The 24522-nt window shown below is 38.4% G+C and overlaps 1 protein-coding gene across 1 annotated transcript in view; it reads left to right on the top strand.

Moving 5' to 3' along the window:
• The window catches only part of pex6 (peroxisomal biogenesis factor 6), a 36845-nt gene extending 13846 nt beyond the window's left edge, over positions 1–22999 (top strand). Inside the window, exons 7-17 of the mRNA XM_073844398.1 lie at positions 3026–3228; positions 4991–5177; positions 9695–9771; positions 9870–10002; positions 12175–12380; positions 12482–12543; positions 12624–12732; positions 18006–18122; positions 18209–18286; positions 18371–18510; positions 20418–22999. Of these exons, the coding sequence (XP_073700499.1) occupies positions 3026–3228; positions 4991–5177; positions 9695–9771; positions 9870–10002; positions 12175–12380; positions 12482–12543; positions 12624–12732; positions 18006–18122; positions 18209–18286; positions 18371–18510; positions 20418–20554 (1449 nt within the window). The 3' untranslated portion in view covers positions 20555–22999. The remainder of the gene's footprint in view (positions 1–3025; positions 3229–4990; positions 5178–9694; positions 9772–9869; positions 10003–12174; positions 12381–12481; positions 12544–12623; positions 12733–18005; positions 18123–18208; positions 18287–18370; positions 18511–20417) is intronic.
• The last annotated feature ends 1523 nt before the right edge of the window (positions 23000–24522 follow it).

The following is a 24522-nucleotide window of genomic DNA, read 5'->3' as shown; positions in this document are numbered from 1 at the left end:
ATAATAACAGTTCAGCACATGGACATGACGTACCATGAGTCTCAAACACCATCGTTTCCTCCTTCTTATATAAATCTAGTGTTTGCCAAAGACCACCGAAAAATAGGTCAATTCCAACATAATAGACTGTTACGCAATAGTCCCGATCGTTAATAGTTACGCCTCCGACATTTGCATCGCCCAATCATCACTAACGTCAGCACCTCAGTAAAACAAGGCAAGCCACAGAAGGGACATGGTTAGCTTAATGCTAGCGCGTTACATTGCAGTACAAAAGATTTCACTTACCACATAAACAGAGAGATGCCTGCGCTGATGATGGCCAATGATTTACAGATCCTGAGCATCACTAACAGGCATCTGAACCTCATGTGGTAAGTAAGTCCTGTCGCTGCAGTATATCGTTACACAGAGCACACGCGATCACAACAGTGAGACTAAAATGTCACGGATTCTAAACAAAGAGATTCAACAAACCGCATATTAAAAGCGGCTATAGCTCCGTAATCAAATATATATGCCCTCCATGTATTTCCTTACAGCTGTGTGAGAGCGAGCTGCTCTGTGAAACAGCCAATCAGAGCAGAGCTCCTCATTAATATTCACGGATCTTCCAAATAAGGCAATAACAGAGCATTTCATTCTAGGGGCAAATCCTAGGGTTGTAAATGGACCTGTAAAACCATTTCTGGAGATTGTTTGCCCTTTCCTATGCCATATACCTTCTATGTAGACATCAGAGAACAATTTAAAATATTGTATCAATGCATTCTATGGCACCTTTAACTTTTAAACTTAGACCACATTATTAGATTACCTTTTGACTGTATGAATATTTAACATTTATTTATCCATAAGGAAGGCAACACCAGTGACAATGTGCATTTTACAAAATGGCTGTTCCTAGTTATCGAACCACATGTTGTCAATCATGGTATACTTACTAAATTAAGTAGTTTTATCCATTCGAAATGTATTTTTTTTTTTTTTACAATTTCCTAACAATAAAGTAGGTCATACCAGTGACGTCAACTAAAAGTTTCATATGAAATCAGGAGATAAATGAGAACATTTCTGATAATTCTGAAAGAGACAGTGGACTTAACATGGGCCTGCTCTCACAGATCTTCAGGAAGTAGGAAGGAGGAAGTCAAGTGTCATCAGTGTGATTTTTTTGATTCCAAAATAAAAGACTTAGCTTTCCGGGGTCCACTGTTTTCATTAAATGCTTTTTAATGTTTATTTGGTATTTTGTTTTTCATTTACATGATATATTTTTATAGTTATGAATAGACTTTTGTGTTTTGTTATATTATTTTTTGTTGTTGAAAATCCTGTTTTTTACCTTAAAATAAAGCACTTTCCCTCTGTACAGCAGTTTTGTGGTACTTGGAATTCGATATAATTACCAAAAAAAATAAAAAATAATAATAATAATAATGCCACGTTGATGGCTCAGGAAGGTGTAATTGTTCAAGTAACATATCGTTTCATCTTAAAATTAAAATAAAAATTGTAACCCTAATGTGTATTTCAATTGTAATATTTCAGTAAAGTCTAGGGACAGAAAAGTGGACGTTTCTATAGAATGACCCTTTTCTGAAAACAAGACGGTTTTTACTTATTTTTACTGAATAAAAAAATAAGCTTTCCATTGATGTATGGTTTGTCAGGATAGGACAATATTTGGCCGAGATACAACTATTTGCAACTAAATACCTTTAAGTTGTTCAAATGAAGTTCTTAGCAATGCATATCACTAATCAAAAATAAGTTTTGATATATTTAGGATAGGAAATTTACAAAATATCTTTATGGAACATGATCTTTACTAAATACACTGCAAAAAAAAAAATGCTTTTCTTACTTAGATTTTTTGTCTTGTTTCCAGCCAAAATATCTAAAAAAATCTTGAATCAGGAAGGATTTTCTAGACGAGTAAAAATTATTATCTTGTTTTTAGTAAAAGCAAGTCAAAATTAAGTGAGTTTTTGCTTAGAACAAGCAAAATAATCTGCCAATGGGGTAAGAAAAAAAATCTTATTTCAAGCAGACAACTAGATTATTTGTCTTACCCCATTGGCAGATTATTTTGCTTGTTGTAAGCAAAAACTCAGCTAATTTGGACTTATTTTACTAAAAACAAGAGACACATTTTTACTTGTCTAGAAAATCCTTCCTGATTCAAGAATTTTTAGATATTTTGGCTGGAAACAAGACAAAAAATCTTAGTAAGAAAAGCATTTTTTGCAGTGTATTTTCAACTAAATACCTTTAAGTAGTCCAAATGAAGTTCTTAGCAATGCATATCACTAATCAAAAATAAGTTTTGATATATTTAGGATAGGAAATTTAACAAAATATCTTTATGGAACATGATCTTTACTAAATACACTGCAAAAAAAAAATGCTTTTCTTACTTAGATTTTTTGTCTTGTTTCCAGCCAAAATATCAAAAAAATCTTGAATCAGGAAGGATTTTCTAGACGAGTAAAAATTATCTTGTTTTTTCTTACCCCATTGGCAGATTATTTTGCTTGTTCTAAGCAAAAACTCACCTAATTTTGACTTATTTTACTAAAAACAAGACACAAATTTTTACTTGTCTAGAAAATCCTTCCTGATTCAAGAATTTTTAGATATTTTGGCTGGAAACAAGACAAAAAATCTAAGTAAGAAAAGCTTTTTTTTTTTGCAGTGTATCCTAATGATTTTTGGCATAAAAGAAAAATCGATCAGTTTGACCCATACAATGTTTGGTTGGCTATTGCTACAAATATTTTTTGTGGTCCAGGGTCACATTTCTTAATTTTTTTTTACATGAAATCCAGGCCTGTTTCCCACAAACTTATTTTATCCTCACTTACTCATTTTCGGCCATCTAAATTACATCAAGGGAGCAAATGTCACAGTGCTGACTCGTATCATGGCCATATGTAATGGTAGCATTAAATAGGCTGTTTTTCTAATGTTATTATATAAAAATGAGTTGTAAATGAGGCTGGATATGTTCTCACGTGTGCAGGTGGACTGCGTCAGTCTGTGTGCCGACACTGCAGCTGCGTGCGAGGCTAAGATGAAGACTGTCTTTGAGCGAGCTGAGCTCCATCACCCCTGTGTTTTGCTGCTGAGAAACCTGCAGCTGCTCGGCCAGCCGCGGGACGGCACTGAGACGGACTCCAGGGTCGCTTCCACCCTCTGCCAGCTCATAGCAGATGTTCATGCCAGGTTAAGCGCCAGACACCTGCAGCAGTGTACAGGGATATGGGAATATTACAGACAAATCCCTTTTTGGTAACCCTTTATAACAACTGCACGCTACGAACCATTAGTTAAACAATAAAAAATAGTCAATTCACTATTTATAAAGCATTGTACAGACATTAAATGCTTTATTCAATAAAGGGACAAATTCTTACTGTAATTCATTATTAATTGGTGGTTATAAAACATTTAGTAGTTGTCATTTATCTATTTTTGTGAGCTCATCTAAAGTGACTCGGTAAAAGTTTTACAAAGAAAATTTCAATGCTCAGTTATCTTCTACTTTCTGACTTTTTGTTAGTTTAGTTGCTTATTTTGTTGACATGTTATTACTTAATATTAATGTTTTTCATTTTGCCATTTAGTTCCCTTTTTATTTTTATATATTGCTGTATTGTTCGTTTTATATCTCGTGTACAGTTGTGCAGTTTAAATATCTTCAAATGTCTCTATGTTGTGTTTGTCTCTTTTTTTTCTGTTTAGAAGATACTTGAGCCTTTAAATCTGCTTTTACGAAGCAAAAAGACTGCTTGCTTTAGATGAGCTCACAAAACAAGTGGTAACTCTTTACAATAAGGTTCATTAGTTACCATAAATTAATAATGAACTGCACGTATACAGCGTTTATTAATCTTTGTTAATGTTAATTTCAGCATTTACTAATGCATTATTAAAATCTTGTTAACATTAGTTAATGCAGTGTGAACTAACATGAACATACAATGAACAACTGTATTTTCGCTAACTAACGTTAATGAAGATTAGTAAATACAGTAATAAATGTATTGCTCATGGTTAGTTCATCTTAGTTAGTACATTAACTAATGTTTAATTAATGAACCTTATTGTAACGTGTTACCAAAAAGGTTAACTAGCAACTACTAAATGTTTTATAACTACTTGAATTTATCATTAGTTACAGTAGGAAAATGTCTTAATAAAGCATTTATTAACACACTATTACTATATGCACTGCAAAAAATGCTTTTTTTTGTCTTGTTTCCAGCCAAAATATCTAAAAATTCTTAAATCAACAAGGATAAAAATGTCTAGTTTTTAGAAAAAATAAGTCAAAATAAAATGCGTTAAATAATCTGCCAATGGGGTGAGAAAAATAATCTTGTTTTCTGTTTAAAATAAGATTATTTTTCTCACCCCATTGGCGGATTATTTGGCTTGTTGTAAGCAAAAACTCAAACAAAAAAAACAAGAAAATAGTTTTTACTCGTCTAGAAAATCATAAATAAGAATTTTTAGATATTTTGGCTGAAAACAAGACAAGAAATCCAAGTAAGAAAAGCATTTTTTGTGGTGTGTCTAAATATGTATAAATGCACTTTTAAATAGTTTATTAATCATTTAGTTACACTTTCTAAAGGATCTTATGAACCAGTGACAACGACTAAATAGCTGGTTTGTTAATAATGTAATACTTAACTTAGAAATTATGAATTGATCACTAATTAATAATGAAAATACATATGTAAAACACATTATCGATATGCTCATAAAAATAAAAAACAAAGCATTTATAGCTGTATTTATAAACTGCTTATCTTTTAATGTAGGGACATTGCTTTATACATGATGAATTGACTATTTACGAATGCTTAACGAATGGTTCATAGCATGCAGTTATAATAAAGCGTTACCGATTTTTTTTTAAATCAAAACAAAATCACATCAAATTTGTAATAATTTCTTACTTTTTCCTCTCCTTCTGCAGTGTGGTTGTGGTAGGCTCAGTAAGCAGCCAGCGGGAGCTGTCCTCAGATGTGATGGCAGCGTTTGTGCACCAGCTGGCGATAGAGAGCCTGTCCGAGGAGCAGCGCAGGGCGATGCTGTCCAGCCTCAGTGAGGACCTGATGTTGGGAAAAGACGTCAATCTTGGCAAGATTGCCAAACAGACAGCTGTGAGATGATTAACTGGTCTTCCATCTAATTTGTGCATTGTCCCTGGGCAACGGTTTATTTGATTTGAGCATATCGTTCCAAATAATAAATGTTTGCTTTACTTCCAATTAGGGGTGTGCGATATGACAATTTTTGATTGTGGACGATTAAAATGTCTCCACGATCTGCTTTTGAATAAATACGTTAGCATTGTGCTACAGTGTGCCTCAGTCTCAATATACTGTTCAACACCACATGCATTTACTCACGGGGCACTGCACTTATTCATATTCGCAATCACAAAGCATGTGCTTTAAAGCCTTGCTGGTTAAATAACGCTATTTTGTCCATGCGCTAAAAGCCTGTTGTCACGGGGGAGAAAACACACAACAAGGCTGGCTGGTGAACAAAAGCCCCGGAGGGTGGATTTATTAAAAAATGAAGTACGTGAAGAAGTGAAGGGGGAATTAAAGTTCGTGGTGCTGTCGTGGCTGGTGCTCCTGTGAAGTCCTCGTGCTCGTGAAGGTGGGTGTCCAGGCGTGCTCAATCGGGCTGTCGGTCACTCGCTGCCTTCGGGGAGAAGAGAGACAAAGGATTAGAGCCAGTACGTTCAGCATGAGACAGTCGTCTGTCGAAGTGTGCTTGGTGGTGGCTTTTAAAGCCACTTGATGATCGCCGGCAGCTGGGACCGATCAGCCCATGATGAGGACGTGCAGGTGTGCTGCGTTGGTTGCCAGGGCGACGCTGATGAGCCCAGAGAGACTCGTCACATCCCCCCCCCCCCAAGCGTTGTCCTAGTCCTGGGAACGAGAGCAGACAGTAGGGGTGAAATAAGGGGTGGGTGGGGAATGACCCCTGACAGACCTGCAAAAGCTGTCCACATCCGCGAGAGTCCATCGGAGTTGGCGTTGGCGGCCCCGGCCCGATGTCGTACCTCAAAGTGGAAGTCCTGGAGCGCGAGGAACCAGCGGGTCACCCTGGCGTTGGTATCCTTGGCCCGGGCCATCCACTGTAGGGGGGCATGGTCGGTCACCAGGGTGAACTTACGGCCGAGAAGGTAGTAGCGCAGCTTCAGGACTGCCCACTTGATGGCCAGGGCCTCCTTCTCGACGGCGGCGTAGTTCTGTTCTGCCTTGGACAGCTTCCTGCTGATGTAGATGATGGGATGCTCCTCACCTTCCTGGATCTGTGACAGGACGGCTCCCAGTCCGGTGTCGGAGGCATCCGTCTGCAGCAGGAAGGGGCAGCCGAAGTCGGGAGCACGGAGCACCGGCGATGAGGAGAGGGCCGTCTTGAGCCGGGCGAAGGCCTCCTCCGTGGCTGTTGTCCAACAGATCTTCTCTGGCTGCCCCTTCCTGGTCAGGTCTGTCAGGGGGGCGGCTAAAGAGGAGAAGTTGGGGATAAAACAGTGATAATACCCCGCCAACCCCAAAAAGGCTCCTACCTGGGACTTCGTTTGGGGCTTCGGAGCGGAACGGATCGCCTCCACCTTCTTGTCTTGGGGCCGGATGAGCCCACGGCCGACCTGGAAGCCCAGGTACTTTGAGGAGCTCAAAGGGGGTGAAACCAGTTGAGGCTTGGGGGGACCTCACGGATGCCGAAGAGGACGTAGGGGATCATGAGGTCCCAATCCCGCTTGTCTTCGGCTGCCACCCTTCGGAGCATTTGTTTCAGAGTTTGATTAAAGCGCTCAACGAGTCCGTCGGTCTGCGGGTGGTAGACGGTTGTCCTCAACTGTTTCACCCGCAGCAGCCTGCAGAGGTCAGCCATTAGCCGGGACATGAACGGTGTTCCCTGGTCAGTCAGGATCTCGGTCGGTATGCCCACCCGGCTGGCCAACAGAAACAGTTCCTGGGCGATGGCTTTCGCTGTGGCTTTCCTCAGGGGGACTGCTTCCGGGTACCGGGTGGCGTAATCCACGATGACGAGGATGTGTTCGTGTCCTCGGGCAGACTTAGGCAACGGCCCCACCAGATCCAGTCCGATCCGCTCGAAGGGCACCTCAATGATGGGCAAAGGAATCAGCGGACTGGGGGGAGGAGTCCTGGGTGCCGTGCGCTGGCAGGTCGGGCAGGCTCTACAGAACCCCTTCACATCGGCCTCCAGGCCCGGCCAATGGAAGCGGTCCCGGATCCGCTGGATGGTGTTCGCTGCCCCCAGGTGACCTGCCATCGGATGGGAGTGGGCCAACTCCAGGATAGTCTCCGTCTTCGTTCGGGGCACGACCAGAAGCTCCTTCTCCTCCCCCCGTCGCTGGGCAACGCAGTATAGCAGACCGCTTCGGACGATGAAATGCGGGAGAGGATGGGGCCGTGGGAGGACGTCGTTGCCGTCGATGGCTCTGACTTGGTTCCAACAATGCTTTAAACGATCGTCCTCCCGCTGTTCCTTGGCGAAAGAGCCCCCCTGGCTGGCCTGCTGGAACACATCATAGAAGAGGTTAGCGTTTTGAGAGGGGGACTCACCATCTCTCCCGCTGTCCGAAGCTAGCAGCGCTGGCCGGCGGCGGGGTCCTCTTGGCCGGCTGCGGTGGCAACGGTTCCCTTCCGGGCTGAGCGGCGGCGGCGAGCAGGCGGTCAAACCCCGGCCAATCTCTTCCAAGCAGTAGGGGGACTGGTAAATTTATCACTAATCCAGCCTCCACAGACCAGGTGCCATGGGCGGCGGTGATGTTCACGCGGCGAGCTGGAACTTGTTGGGTGTCCCCGTGCACACACGTGATCGGTAGGTAACTCTTTTGGCCAGGGCGAGGAGGAAATAGCTGGGCCTGGACGAGGGTGACCGCGCTGCCCGAGTCCAGAAGCGCTCGGGTGGGCTTGCCGTTCAGCTTTACCTCCGTCTCTGGAGCCGCAGGTGGGACGCGCTGATGGACGATGCAGCCCGCCAGCCATGCCCGTGGAGGTGTCGTGGGTCCAGCGGTGGGCACGGGCTCGTCCATCTGAGAGGGAACCGTCGGTCTGCCAACTGCGTGCGAGGTACCCTCCGGCGTGCGTCGCTCCTGGACCACCCTCCAGGGGAACGGCGGCGCTGAGGGGGTGAACAAAAAAGAAAAAAACAAATTAATGCGGTGCAGTGCCAACGCTTGTGTGTGATTTCTCCTGCAATGCCCGCATTCTCCACCAGATGTCACGGGGGAGAAAACACACAAGGCTGGCTGGTGAACAAAAGCCCCGGAGGGTGGATTTATTAAAAAATGAAGTACGTGAAGAAGTGAAGGGGGAATTAAAGTTCGTGGTGCTGTCGTGGCTGGTGCTCCTGTGAAGTCCTCGTGCTCGTGAAGGTGGGTGTCCAGGCGTGCTCAATCGGGCTGTCGGTCACTCGCTGCCTTCGGGGAGAAGAGAGACAAAGGATTAGAGCCAGTACGTTCAGCATGAGACAGTCGTCTGTCGAAGTGTGCTTGGTGGTGGCTTTTAAAGCCACTTGATGATCGCCGGCAGCTGGGAACGATCAGCCCATGATGAGGACGTGCAGGTGTGCTGCGTTGGTTGCCAGGGCGACGCTGATGAGCCCAGAGAGACTCGTCACACTGTCAAACAGCGCCTGGTTACTAAACTAAGCTATCTTTGGCGTCTGATTCGCTAATTCTGTCAAAAACACACAAGGATTGCATATAAACACAGTTGGTTTTGTCTAAAGGGAAAGAGTGAAAGTAAACAGTTGTGCGTCTGTATATTAGATGTGTGCAGCTCTTAAAGCGAAAGAGCTGAAGATGCTGCCGATTGTCATTAAAGGGACAGTTCACCCAAAACCTTAGTCACTCACATGTTGTACCAAGCCTCTATTAGTTTTATCTTGTGCCGAACACAAAAGAAGATATTTTGAAGAATGTTGATACAGTTGCACTTTGATAGTGGGAAAAAATTAAATACTGTGGGGACCAGCAGCTGTTTGGTGACCCACGTTATTCAAAATACGTTTTATGTTCAACATGTTTTATGCTTAAAAAAACTGTAGAGTGAGTAAATGATGACAGAATTGTCATTTTTGGCTGATTTAAGCTAATAAAACAAAACACAAAGGAAAATCGCTCACTGCTCTTGACTGAATAACATTAGCTGCTTTAATAAGAGTCAATGTATGATTTATGTATATAGCGTTTATATTTGTTAATTCAATTTCCTAAATCCTACTACTAAATACACCTACTGTACCTGAAAATTAAACCACTGTTTGTTTTATTTGTATATTATGTGTATTTGTAACATCTAGCCTATTTTTGTATTTTTAAATAGCAAAGATAAAATAATGACTAGGATTTTTATCTTCGCCCACTTTGGCCTAAACATATACCATTCTTTTTGTTTAATATTTTGTTACCTTGTAAGCTTTTGGTTTTAAAATAGGGAAATTAGCTTGGCTGTACTGCTCAACCAACACGATGAAGAATCGTGATATTTCTGAAAATAAATAAATAAATAAATAAATGATCATTTGATATTTTCACCTCTACTTCCAGTGAATTACCAAGTTATATCACTTTACACAAGTCAGTTTGATTGCCAGTACCATAGACTTTGTTTCTGTCTTATTTCTGTAGGGTTTTGTTTTAGGAGATCTTTGCGCACTCCTTACCAACGCAGGAAAAGCTGCTCACAGACGACTGCTGCAGACGTAGTAAGTCTTCACCCTGATGCTGGCAGTCACTCCAAGCTTTGTTTTTGATCATTTGGTAGTATAGATCAGAAACCGGTCTGTTTTTTTATCATGTGCAGTTTTCCAGAAGCGGCGAGTGAACAGGAAGAGGAGGATCTGTGTGTCTCTGGGGTGAGCGTCACGTCTGAGGACTTTAGCAAAGCACTGGACGTCCTACAAGAGGCACATTCGCAAGCCATTGGAGCACCAAAGGTAGAGTTACCATGGTTTTCCTTGTTTGAGTCCTTTTACAAAAATGATTTTCGCTTTCTATAAATTAAATGTTTTTGCACACTTAACTGTGTTAAAAATGTAAATAATACATTTAAATACTAAATGCAAAAAGTGTATTATATTTTACATTTATATTAAGTGCATTTAGAGTGTTTTTTATGCGGTCTTCGTTTTGGAATCACACTCATGGTCTTTGGGGTCTCTAGAGGCAATACAACTTAAATTTTGTAACAAAATAATAGTTTAAAAAAATATATAATATTTTTTTTCCTGTTTATTAATGTTTTTGCTCCACATTTGTGCAGTTTTCGTAGGATTTATGCTATTTTTTAAATATATATAAATTATTAAATAAATATTTATTTTTAATAGTTTTATATGCAAAAACAGCTTTTTATGTAAAATTCACTTTACAGAATACCCACATTTTAAACTTTCATTCATCGGGATAACATGGATAATTTGATATGTTTTAGTGTACGATTTTTGCCCATTTTTTTTGGAAAATGCAGTTTTAAAAGTAAAAAAATATAACTTCTACCACTAGATGGATGCAGAACACTACTATTAACTAATTGCTATTTGACCAACAATAAGATATTTTTTCACAAGTTTTTTTCAGTTGAGTACATATCTACATATTATGAAATCACAATTATAACAATAAAAAATGCTTTTTGTCAAAGTTAAGCATTTTTCGTACTGAAACAAAACCAGTTCTATTACATATTGAGTAGCAGTACAACATGAACATAAGAATGCAACAACAACATCTTTTTTTCTTTTTCTTTTTTGACAAATTATAAGAGAGCAGTTTTTATGGTCTCCAAATGTAGTCCTGTGTGTTTCATGATATGTAGATATGAACTCAACTGAAAAAAACTTGTGAAAAGATATCTTTCAGGTGGTCAAATAGCAAAAAGCACATAGTGGCGCTCTGCAGCCACCTACTGGTAAAAGTATTTTTTTTTTACGTTTAAAACTGGATTTTCCAAAAGATGGGCAAAAATCTTACACTAAACCATGTGAAATTATCCATTTTATTCCCATGAATGAAAGTTAGACATGTGGGGGGTTTTTTATGAAAGGGAATTTTACAAAAAAAAGCTGTTTTTGTATAAAAACCTATAAAAAATATTAATTTATTAATTTATATAAATTAAAAAAATATCCTAAATCCTCCAAAAACTGCACACTTGAGGAGTAAAAACATTAATAAACAGGAAAATAGCATTTGTTTTGTTTTTTTAACTATTATTTTATAACAAAAAGTGCATTTTGTTGCCTTGCCAAAGACCACGAACGTGAGTATTTTTTTCACACTAACATAGAATCAAGCTATCATTCCAATTTAATTTTTTATTTGTAGATCAAGATAGTGTTGACTGATTTACAAAGTCTCATACCATTTGGACAAAGGGAACATTTTTTTAAATTTTAGCGAACGCCATTCGGGGTCCAGAAATCCCCCGAAGACCGCATAAGGGTTAAGTAGAACTTAAGTACATCTTTGTTATTTCAAAATACTGTCTTGTAAATGTTTTTTTTTTTTTATTGAAAATGTGAAAATGTGGCAAATTTATGTTAGTCAGCACATCAAAATAAATCTTAAAAGCTTGGCAAAATACTACTAAAACTGATATGATTTAAAATGTACTTCAAAGTAAAACTTAAAAAAAAAAGTTTTTTGCACTTTTTAAAGTCATGAATGGACACTACTTTAAAAATGTACTTTTAAGAAAATGCACGGGTGTTGCTGTCATGTTTGAAGTGTCATAATATAGTATTTACACTCTTAAAAATAAAGGTGCTTCACGATGCCATAGAAGAACCTCTTTAATCTAAATGGTTTCAGAAAGAACCTTAAACATCTGAAGAACCTTTCCTGTTTCACAAAAGGTTCTTTGTGGCAAAAGGAGGTTCTTCAGTTTATGAAAAGTTTAAAAAGAGATGGTTCTTTAAAGAACCTTTGACTGAATGGTTTTTCTGTGGCATCGCTGTGAAGAACCCTTTAAAGCACCTTTATTTTTAAGAGTGTACTTATAAATAGTTCTTATACTTATAATACCTGTAAGAGCGCAGTAAAATAGTATGCGTTAAAGCTGTGTTTGTGTCTGAAACTCAGAACTCGTCCTCTCTTTTTCATCTCAGATCCCGTCAGTGAGATGGCAGGACGTCGGTGGACTGCAGCAGGTTAAGAAGGAAATTCTGGACACGATTCAGCTTCCTCTGGAGCATCCAGAGCTGCTCTCGCTGGGGCTGCGGCGCTCCGGACTGCTGCTCTACGGGCCGCCTGGCACCGGAAAAACTCTTCTGGCCAAAGCCGTCGCCACCGAGTGTACCATGACCTTCCTCAGGTGACTACATCTCGTGCCTTTGTTTGCTTTTGAGCTTGTTCCAGAGACTGAGCAGAGTACAACACTAAATGAACATATTGTCATGTCATGTTTGTTTTCAGTGTGAAGGGTCCTGAACTCATCAACATGTACGTTGGTCAGAGTGAAGAGAACATTCGAGAGGGTAGGAGTAACTAAATAAACTATCTATGCTCATTTTTTACTGAGCATGTTTACATCTCTCTCTCTCTCTCTGTCCATCAGTGTTCAGTAAGGCCAGAACCGCTGCTCCCTGTATTATTTTCTTTGATGAGCTGGACTCTTTGGCTCCTAATAGAGGCCACAGTGGAGACTCAGGAGGGGTGATGGACAGGTCAGCCACCACAAGACATGTGCAGATGCTAAACTAAAAATAATCAGACCTCAAAAGCGTCAATAGTACTTAGTAAAATGCTAGACTCGGGACACTTAAATAAAATGCATTTTTTTTTTTGGAACTTTTGGAACTTTGAGCTTTTTTTAAAAAAAATCTAAAAGAAACTTTTAAAAACAACAATGGAAAAATATACAAAAAAATATTTCAATAACGCTTTCATAAGTTGAAATTTACAGGTTAGGGTGTGGGACAGCCACCTCCCAAATAAAAGTACCCAATGAATGATGATCTTAAATATATTAAGCTTACTAATATTTAAATGAATAGAGTATAAGTCTAAAAGGGCAAGAATAGAATTAGAATAGAGGGCGCTAGAGTTAGAGGTTCAAATAAAGATGGAAGAGATGTGTTTTAGCCAATTCTTGAAGATAGCTAAGGATAGCTAAGGATTGAGTTGGGCAGGTTATTCTTCCAGGAGGGTACTTTTAATATGAATCTGTGAAAGTGATTTTGTGCCTCTTCGGGATGCCACAATAATGCGCCGTTCACTTGCAGAACGCAAGCTTCTAGAGGCGAATAAGTCTGAAGTAATGAATTTAAGTAAAGGGGTGCAGTGCCAGTGGTGGTTTTGAAGGCAAACATTAATGCCTTGAATTTTATGCGAGCAGCTATTGGTAGCCAGTGCAGATTGATGAAGAGAGGTGTGATGTGTGTTCTTTTCGGCTGATTTAAAATTAATCTTGCGGCGCATTCTGAATTAATTGTAAAGGTTTGATAGAACTGGCTGGAAGACCTGCCAAAATAGCATTGCAATAGTACAGCCTGGACTGAACAAGAGCTTGAGTAATGAGTTGTGAAGCATGTTCTGAAAGAAAGGGCTTGATCTTCCAGATGCTGAATAAAGTAAATCTGCAGGACCGGGCAGCAGTGTGGTCTGAGAAAGTCAGCTGATCATCAATTACAACTCCAAGGTTTCCGGCTGTTTTTGAAGGAGTTATGGTTGGTGTGCCTTAGGGTTGGGCGATGTCGACCAATTTGGCATCGTACGATGTCTAATGTGAAACATCGCGATGGACGATGGCATACCTAGCAAAAGAAATGGTTTCTTTTAATACGGTAGAGAAGAGCGCATTTAAGGCCATGCTACAAACATTTCATTCCAGCTGCAACATGATGCCTTACATGTCAGTGACTGCAAATAATGTCAGCAAAGAGTGGACACAAAAATCGAAATGCCTACAAACAAGCTTCATGCCAGAAAGCCATACAGCCGACAACCTGGAAGAGGCATTGCAGGAGAGTATACACGAATGGAAAATAGAAGAAAATAAAATCTCTTGCATAACTACTGATAATGGGGCAAACATTGTTGCTGCCATCAGACAGTTAAAATGGCCTTGGTTAAGTTGTTTTGGCCACAATCTAAACATTGCTATAAACAACTCACTCAAGAAGCAGCAAGCCAGCACTGATCGGGCATTCGGGTTTGCCGGGCAGTCAACACTGCTTTTTCCCACAGCTGGTGGAGGAGACGAGAGCTGAGCAAAGCACAAGAGGAGCTAAAACTCCCTCAGCACTCCTTGATCACGGTAATCTGTAAAACTCTGAGCCGATAAGCCTAACCATAAATGTGCAGGTCCACGTATCATTCGTTCAATTATTTTATAATTAATCATAATAAACAGCTTTTACCATAATTTCGTTACAAAAAAAAATAACGATTTGACATAGGTATTTTTTGATTCTATGCATAAATTAAAAATAAGGAATAAAAAATATGACCAAAATCAAACTCATTTCGCTATCATTATTTTATTACCATTTTTAATGTGTGCATAGAAATGAATATTAAGTCGTTATTTGTTTTTCGTTTGGGTTTTTTGAACAAGTTTCTTTTCTTTTCTCAAATTTGTGGATTCTTAATTGAAAATTAAAATTTAATTGAAAATTACAAAACTTAAACGAATGATGCACGTATTTTACATGTAACTTGTATTTTAAGCTATTTGATATTGCGTGCTCACCACATTGAAGGCGATGTACCTTTTAAACGATCTTAAAAGTTGGACGAAGAGCATATATTTTTTTCGGACAGGACTGCGCAACACGATGGGGCTCCAAACAGCGAATGGTGGAGAGAATTCTGGAGCAGGAGCAAGCCATCAAATGGGTTTTTGCTCAGGATAAAAGCCGCCGCCCGCTCCCGCAGCTTACATGGCAGGACATTAGCGTTCTGGAAACAGTTAATAGTGGGTTGAAGCCAGTGGCAGAGTTTACAGATATTCTTTCTGGAGAAAACTATGTTACCGTTTCCTCCCTTTTGCCAATGTTAGCCCACCTGGAAAGTGTGCTGGAGAACTCAGAGCAAGATGCGAAACTCACAGCCGACCTGAAGCGCGTCATCTTGGAGAAGATGGAAGGCAAATATAGCAATGATGTCACCCTGAGTATGATGCGCAAAGCAGCCTTGCTTGACCCAAGATACAGAGGGGATCACATGAAACCACCTGAGCTAAGCGCCACAAAAACTGAACTAGTTGCAGAAATGGCGGCAGCAGCAGCAACACGCGCAAGTCCATCATCGGGCCCCACACGAGAGAGAGAAGAGGCAGAGGAATCAGGTTCTGGTACCACGCCTTAGAAGAAAAATGGTTCACTGGGCAGCCTTCTTGGCAAAAGAGCAGCTGCAGCTACAGCAGTGCTCACCGCTGATCAAAAGAGTGAAGCTGAGATGTCAATGTACCTGCAGGAAATGGTTATTGACGGAGAAGAAGACCCACTAACTTGGTGGAAATCTAAGCAAGGACGGTTTCCTCTTATGGCCAACATCGCTCGTAAATATTTGTGCATATGTGCTACCTGTGCTCCATCTGAACGTGTGTTCAGCACAGCGGGTAATGTTGTTACTCCACTTCGCAGCTTATTAAAGCCAGAAAAGGTGAACATGTTAGTATTTGTTAGTTCATATTTAAACTTGTTTTTTTGTTCCAAGCTCTGTTGTGGTAAAACCATGAAAAAGGCATATTTGGTGTAGTTTATTTAATATAATTTAATTAAAATTATTTAGATTTTTTTTTTTTGCCTCATTTTTTTAAATGTAAACTAGTTCATGTAATTCATTTGGAGTTCACTGTAATGTTATTATTTCCTCATAATAATAATAATAAAATAAGTAAAGATGCGGAAATTGAAAGCATGCATATCATTTGGCTATATAGTGTGATTAAGTGTGTGTTTTTCGCGAGCGGGTTGCTGCGGAGGGGGCGGGGCGGAGGATCGTGATGCCGGCTCAGCATCGTGATGTCTATCGGCTAACGGCGATGGACGATGGCATCGTCTATCGACCCAACCCTAGTGTGCCTAGCTGGATGGTGAAATTGTGACGAAACAATGGGTTTGATGGAACCACAAGCAGTTTTGTCTTGGCAAGGTTAAATTGAAGATGATGGTCCTTCATCCAGCAAGAAATGATTGTTAGACAAGCTGACATCCGAGCAGCTATCGTTGGATCATCAGGATGTAATGAGAGGTAGAGTTGAGTGTCATCAGCATAGCAGTGATATGAAAACCCATGTTTCTGAATGACAGAACCTAGTGATGCCATGTAGACAGAGAAGAGAAGTGGTCCAAGAACTGAGCCCTGAGGCACCCCAGTAGCTAGATGTTGCGACTGGATACCGCACCTCTCCAAGAAACCTTGAAGTACCTGTCTGAGAGGTAAGACTCAAACCACTGGAATGCGGTTCCTAAGAAGCCCTTTACCAGTAGGGTTGACAGGAGGATCTGGTGGTTTACTGTCAAAAGCAGCAGACAGATCCAGCAAGATAAGTATTGAAGATTTGAAATCCGCTCCTGCCAGTTTTAGGGCTTCAACAACTAAAAGCAAGGCAGTCTCAATTGACTGTCTACTTCTGAAACCAGACTGGTTGCTGTCTAGGAGGTTGTTCTTTGTGAGAAAGGCTGAGATTTGATATTTGATTTTCATGATAACCTTCTTTGCCGTGTTAGGGCATTGAGGACTTATATTGAGCTTTCTACTTTATTCAATTGGAGCAATCGGAGCAGCTGTTTGTATGCTTCCAGTCACAAAGCAGAAGCTACCAAATGGATAGTCGAGGCTGTTATGCTGGCATACTCATCCTTGGGCCTACAATGCCCCATGGGAGTAAGAGCCCACTCGACTAGAGGTGTAGCCTCGTCCTGGGCGTGGTCCAGCGGTGTGTCCATTGCAGAAATCTGTGCGGTGGCTGGCTGGGCCTCGTCGTCCACATTTGCCAGGTTTATAATCTGGATGTCCCGGCCTTACAGGCCCAGGTCCTCTCTGCTTAAAGTTGGACTTGCTCTTCAAATCCAGTACTATGGCAGTTGCCCCTTCTTCTACGCTCTTGGCCCTCAGCTTGAGTTTCAAGGCTATACGAATCCCTTGGGATGGTCATTTAGGTTGAGCCAATTTTGGCCCTGTTATTTAGACAGCCCCGATTAGCCCCCTGGTGCTAGGGCTAGTAATAGTCATCCCTCTAGCATAGGGTTAGGGTTAGGGATTGTACTGGTTCCCCAAAGCATCTTAAGCAGACGCAAGTGAAGTAACCTCAGTTCCGAGATACGGGAACGGATACTGAATTGCTTTACTCAGTCATCGCTTCAGTCGAAGCAACCTGAGATCCTACGGCGAAATGCCCGCTTATATAGCCAGATAGCCCTGACCCTTCTGGCGGACTCTGGCGAACTTCATCGCCATAGGCTTTGGGTTCGTTTTTTAATCACTGCACGAACCAATGTCTATGCAGTTACATTGCGTTATTGAAAAATGCTTCAGTCTAGGAGAAAAAGGAGTTTTCCCAAAGCATCTTAAGCAGACGAAGTACTCATTCCTGTATCTCAGGGAACCGAGGTTACGTTAGTAACCAAGTACATTTTTTAGTATTTATATTAATATTAAACATTATTTTTTGCTTTGGTGTCAAGAATCAAGAAACATCAGTGGTATTAAAAACAGCTAAAATTGATTAATTTTGCGAGACGACACCTTTACTGACTTGAAATTAATCCACACTGAACTGAATTGATATGAATCATGACACTTACATCATTTTGGTAACTTTTTTATAAAGAATGAACTTTTCATAGATTAGCTTATTTTTTTTTTATACTACATCATTGCTTTTGTTACTTTAATGCTGTGGAACTGGTTTGAAACCATGTGTATTGTATGAAGGCTAAAGGGTTGATGCAACATGACAAGCCAGGTTTTGTTATTTTTTTATGATTAGGGTTGTGTCACAGCTTTTAGCAGAGCTGGATGGTCTTCATTCATCTGGAGATGTCTTTGTGATCGGAGCAACTAATCGCCCTGATCTGCTGGACCAATCATTGCTCAGGCCTGGCAGGTAAATACATTCAGATATTCGTTTCTCAGTTGTTGTCTTGAATAAAGCACTCTTGAATAGCATTCTTGCCATTTGCCTTTGTTCAGATTTGATAAGCTGGTGTATGTGGGTGTGAATGAAGACAGAGAGTCACAGTTGCAGGTTCTGAAGGCAATCTTGCGCAAGTGAGTGTGTTCATCATGACGCTGGTTTCTCTCAGTGCTGGAGCGTGTTATTGCTGCTGACTCTCTGCTGGTTTCTGGTTGGAGGTTTAAGGTGGATCCCAGCGTGTGTCTGTCGGAGGTCGTGGAGTCCTGTCCTCCTCAGCTGACCGGAGCCGATCTCTATGCGCTCTGCTCGGATGCCATGATGTGCGCCATCAAAAGGAAGATTTCACACATCGCTGAAGGTATGTGGAAAAATTAACCAGTCAAGGATGAACTGGCTTTTTTGATTATGTGACCTGGGGTGAGTGACCATGCCGAACTAAATGCCAAATGTTACTGAAAATGCCACTATCGCTGTTACTTCAGTCCCCCGGAGCAATAAGGAGTGCTTGTTTGTTGGTCATTACACACATAAATTAATGTTGACATTTTTGTGAAAACACACTCAGACCTCTTTAAAGTGAACCTATCTTGGGATGTTGCCTTTGTGCCATACCACATGCAGGAGAATGTTATTTTTATAGACATGAGAAGACATGAGATTGTCATGTATTTCTTTAATAAATATAAAGACAGCATTTACTGTAATTTCTCACAAATTGTCAGATATATACTCGCAATTCTGAGAAATAAAATCAGAATTTTATGATACAAATTTAGCAGTTCAGATTTTTTCCTCACAATTCTGACTTTTCTTCCAGTTGCAACTTTATATCTTACAATTCTGAGAAAAAAAGCCAGATTTGGAAAGAAAAAAAATTGCGAGTTGCGAGATATAAACTGGCAATTATATGAAAAGTCAGAATTGTGAGAAATAAATCAGAATAGCGAAATATAACTTTGCGAGAAAAGTCAGAATTTCAAGATAGGAACTTGGATTGCCAGGAAAAACAAAAAAATCTGAATTGCAATTTTGACTTTATTTCTCGCAATTGTTTATATCATGCAATTCTGAAAAAAAATTCTAAATTTAATTTTTATCTTGCAAATCTGACATCATTTCATGCAATTCTGAGAAAAAAGTCAGAATTGAGTTTATATCTCACAGTTCTGACTTTATTTCTTGCAATTGTGAGTTGATATCATGCAATTCTGACTTTATTTCTTCCAATTGTGAGTTTATATCATGCAGTTCTGAGAAAACATGTAATTTGTATCGCGCAATTCTGACTTCATATCTCGCAATTGTGAGTTTATTTCTTGCAATTGTGAGTTTATATCATGCAGTTCTTCATTTATTTCTAGCAATTGTTCGTTTATATCTAGCAATTCTGAGAAAAAAATCTGAATTTTAATTTATATCTCGCAATTCTGACTTTATTTCTCGCAATTATGAGTTTATTTCATTGCAATTCTGAGAAAAGAAATATGAATTTAATTTATATCTCGCAATTCTGACTTCATATCTCGCAATTGCAAGTTTATATCTCACAATTCTGACTTTATTTCTTGCAATTGTGACTATACCTTTAAATTCTGACTTTATAATTCACAATTGTGAGTTTATATGCAATAATATGCATATTTATCATGAAATTTGGAGAGAAAAAAAATCTGAATTGTAATTTATCTCACAATTCAGACTTTATAGCTTGCAACTGCAGTATTGTTATTGTAATTGTACACACTAGTCAACATTTTGAAGTGGATCAAAACCTTTCATCAAAGTTGTCCCAAAACCAAAACAATACAGATTCTTGTCTTACGACAACTTTGATCCACTTGAAATGTTGACTACTATATTATTAAATGTATTAATGTGTCTAACTAATGTTGTTTAACTATTATTACTATTAGTAGTAGCAATAGTAGTTGTAATATTTATAAATAAGTGAATAACATTCACTTAAGTGCAAATATTTGCAATATATTAAAAAAAACAAAATATTGAAACTATGTCTGTGCTTTCGAAGGTTCTGCAGCTGAGATCTTTATTGGTTAACAGCTTAGAAAATGGATATATGTTTAAACCAAGAAGATATAAAAGTTACATTTTATGCATGAAACCCATGTGTCCATATTCCAGCTACTCGCTCTGAGCCTAAAAACATACTCTACGCAAATATGTGAGCAGAGGATGTTCTGCTTCCTTCTCAGTGTCTGTACTACTTGCCTTCATTCATTCTTCATCTCTGTGTCTGTGATGCAGGTGTGGATTCAGAGCTCAGCGCTCTGACTCTGTGTTCAGAAGACTTCAGACAGGCTCTTTCAGGCCTTCAGCCCTCCGTCTCCGAACAGCAGCTCAACAGATACAAGCTCATCCAGCAGAAATTCACCACAAAATAACATCCAAAACACTCTCCCATCTGAAATCACTTCTCTGATGGTAACTTCTGAAGCTTAAACATCTTTTTACTGTGTCCTAACCAGACCCAGTGTGACAAAGCTACTCTCACTGGCCCATATAACAGTATAATGCTCAATTATGAGTTACTTTATTTCTCGCAATTGTGTTTATACCATGCAATTTTGAGAAAGAAAATCTGAATTTCATTTTCATCTCACAATTCTGACTTTATAACTCACAATTGCAAATTTATTTCTTGCAATTCTGACTTCATTATTCACAATTGTGAGTTTATAGCTCGCAATTTAGACTTTATTTGTTGCAATTGTGACTATATCTTTCAATTCAGACTTTATAATTAACAATTGTGAGTTTATAGCTCGCAATTTAGACTTTAAAATACACAATTGCAAATTTATTTCTTGCAATTCTGACTTCATAATTCGAAATTGTGAGTTTATAGCTCGCAATTTAGACTTTATTTGTTGCAATTGTGACTATATCTTTCAATTCAGACTTTATAATTCACAATTGTGAGTTTATAGCTCGCAATTTAGACTTTAAAATACACAATTGCAAATTTATTTCTTGCAATTCTGACTTTATTATTCGAAATTGTGAGTTTATAGCTCGCAATTTAGACTTTATTTATTGCAATTGTGACTATATCTTTCAATTCAGACTTTATAATTAACAATTGTGAGTTTATAGCTCGCAATTTAGACTTTAAAATACACAATTGCAAATTTATTTCTTGCAATTCTGACTTCATTATTCGAAATTGTGAGTTTATAGCTCGCAATTTAGACTTTATTTCTTGCAATTGTGACTATATCTTTCAATTCAGACTTTATAATTAACAATTGTGAGTTTATAGCTCGCAATTTAGACTTTATAATACACAATTGCAAATTTATTTCTCGCAATTCTGACTTTATTTCTTGCAATTGTGACTATATTTTTCAATTCGGACTTTATAATTCACAATTGCGAGTTTATATCTCGCAATTCTGACTTTATTTCTTGCAATTGTGAGTTAATATCATGCAATTCTGAGAAAAAAGTCAGAATTGTGAGTTTATAACTCACAATTGCAAATTTATTTCTTGCAATTCTGACTTAATAATTCGAAATTGTGAGTTTATAGCTCGCAATTCTGACTTTATTTCTTGCAATTGTGACTATATCTTTCAATTCGGACTTTATAATTCACAATTGCGAGTTTATATCTCGCAATTCTGACTTTATTTCTTGCAATTGTGAGTTAATATCATGCAATTCTGAGAAAAAAGTCAGAATTGTGAGTTTATAACTCACAATTGCAAATTTATTTCTTGCAATTCTGACTTAATAATTCGAAATTGTGAGTTTATAGCTCGCAATTCTGACTTTATTTCTTGCAATTGTGACTATATCTTTCAATTCAGACTTTATAACTCACAATTGCAAATTTATTTCTCGCAATTCTGACTTTATTTCTTGCAATTGTGAGTTAATATCATGCAATTCTGAGAAAAAAGTCAGAATTGTGAGTTTATAACTCACAATTGCAAATTTATTTCTCGCAATTCCGACTTTATTTCTTGCAATTGTGACTATATTTTTCAATTCGGACTTTATAGTTAACAATTGTGAGTTTATATCTCGTAATTCGGACTTCTTGCAATTGTGAGTTTTTATCATGCAATTTTGAGAAAAAAAATCTGAAATGTGAGTTATCTTGCAGTTCTGACTTTATAACTCACAATTGCAAATTTATTTCTCGCAATTCTGACTTTATTTCTTGCAATTGTGACTATATTTTTCAATTCGGACTTTATAATTCACAATTGTGAGTTTATTTCTCGTAATTCTGACTTTATAATTTACAATTGTGAGTTTATGTCTCGCAATTCTGACTTTATTTCTTGCAATTGTGAGCTAATATCATGCAATTCTGAGAAAAAAGTCACAATTGTGAGTTTATATCTCGCACTGGTTGGGACACAGTAAGAAAAGAAATAAGTCGAACCCGCTCATGTTTACTTTCCTATCCCGCCGCAGGATTTTTTGGCATCTTCCTTAATGGGTTTCATATTTAATGCATGAATGGAAATCAGTCAGGTTGAAAAATGCATTGAAAAACTTCCTGCTAAGAAATGAGTTAAATATAATGAAAGCTGATTTCTAACTAGCACTGCAAAAACTACTGGAACTGAATTTCACAACTAAACTCACAACTAATTACAATTAATAGACTTGTGAGTGATCAAAAGCACTGAATTACAGTGTTTTTCATAAATGCGAAGTGAAATTACTCATATGCAATAGAAAGATTAAAATAAATCATCCTCAGGGCTTTGATTTTAACATATTGGCATGCCTCGGTCCCACTTTATATTAAGTGCTTAGTTTTGATTAATTTAATTATGAATTATTATTTAATTTGCTATGCAAATGTTAAAAAGAGCTGATATCTAGCTGATTCATGTCTGTATGTTTTCAGAAATGTTAATAGTTTTATAACTGTGTAATTACTACTTCATTACTATGTTGATACGGCGTATATAACAAAGGACAAATGGGACGACTTAATATAAAGTGTTACCTTGTTTATTCAAAGAATTACTGAAAAGAATCTTAAAATCCTCTGAAATTAAACGTGTGCGATTCTTCAAACAAATCTGCGTGTCTGCTTTGACATAGTAGCTAGAGATAGAAGACAATATGAACACGAAAGACAGAATTGTTCAAAGGAGAAAATAAGGTTCAAACTGTGCAAGCATATATTTTAACTTCTTTTGCTGTAGCTTGTTGCTGGAAAATACTGGAATAATGGGTGAAACTCGTGAAAAATGTCAAGAAATGAGTCATATTTCACTCCAAAATAAAAACAAATTATATTTGCATTAAAAAAATGTTCATATAATTAATATAAATTGTAATTGTATTTATATTTCATTGCATTTTTTTGTTTTAATTTGTATAAAATGCACCCAGACAAGCTAAATTTTAGTATTGTACCAAAGTAAAGAGACTAATGAGAATAACTACTGAAAACCTTTCATTAATGAGAATTTTGGGCTAAAATATATAAAAATTAAGAATGTAAACCAAAGTCATAATGGTCCTCAAATATGGTCATTTTCTTAATGCAAAATATAATTTCTTATTTTTTCCTTGGATTTTGTATGATATAAGAGCCAGATTTGACATGCTTCATGAGGTCCACCTAACAATTTCAGAAGTTTTTATGAATAATTATGTGGACGTTAGGTATACAACCAATTAGGTATATAAATGATGTAAAATATAGATCAATCATGTTTCAGTGATGATTTTTTAGGGTTGTTAATTGAAAATGGGGCTACAGAATAATCCATTTGGATTGATATGTTTTTTTTTTTTTTTCCTTCATTAGATATTGACATTTAAATGAATTTTAACTCGTCCTCAGGACACAGTAATGAAAAATGCTGTCAGTCTGATGGGCTCAACAGTCTGAAAACCCTGCTTGTGTGCTGCTATTTACTAGCTCATGGCATTTATACATTTTTCTTGCTTTTTTTCATTATTTTTCATTATTTATCACCCAAACACATCATTAGGAATCGAAAAAAAATTAAAAGTCCCTGAAATCCTGACCAGAGAACACAGGAAAGGAAAGCACTGTCAACCAAAGGCACTTAAAAAAGCAATAGCAATAATGTGCTGCCACACGCTGTGTAGTGTACTGAAGCATGACAGATGTGTATTTGAGAGAAAGATGAACAAATGTCACTGTGAGACTCTGGATCTTAGTCGGGGGGTCTGGATCTTTGTGGAAGATCCCTCATTTTCACAACAATCTCTGAGCCTCTTCTGCTTTTGCTTTGGCGTTTAGTTCGTATGTTTGGCAGAGACGGCTGAGATGCTTTCTCTGTTTCTGGATCTGCGTTCATGTCGACGGCAGACGGAGCTTCTCTCTGTGTCGGCGCCTCAAGTGAAA

The sequence above is a fragment of the Garra rufa genome, chromosome 7, assembly GCF_049309525.1.
Source record: "Garra rufa chromosome 7, GarRuf1.0, whole genome shotgun sequence".
In the NCBI taxonomy this organism is placed as follows: domain Eukaryota; kingdom Metazoa; phylum Chordata; class Actinopteri; order Cypriniformes; family Cyprinidae; genus Garra; species Garra rufa.
Note: the sequence above shows the minus strand (reverse complement) of the source record. Positions and strands in the feature narration are given on the sequence as shown.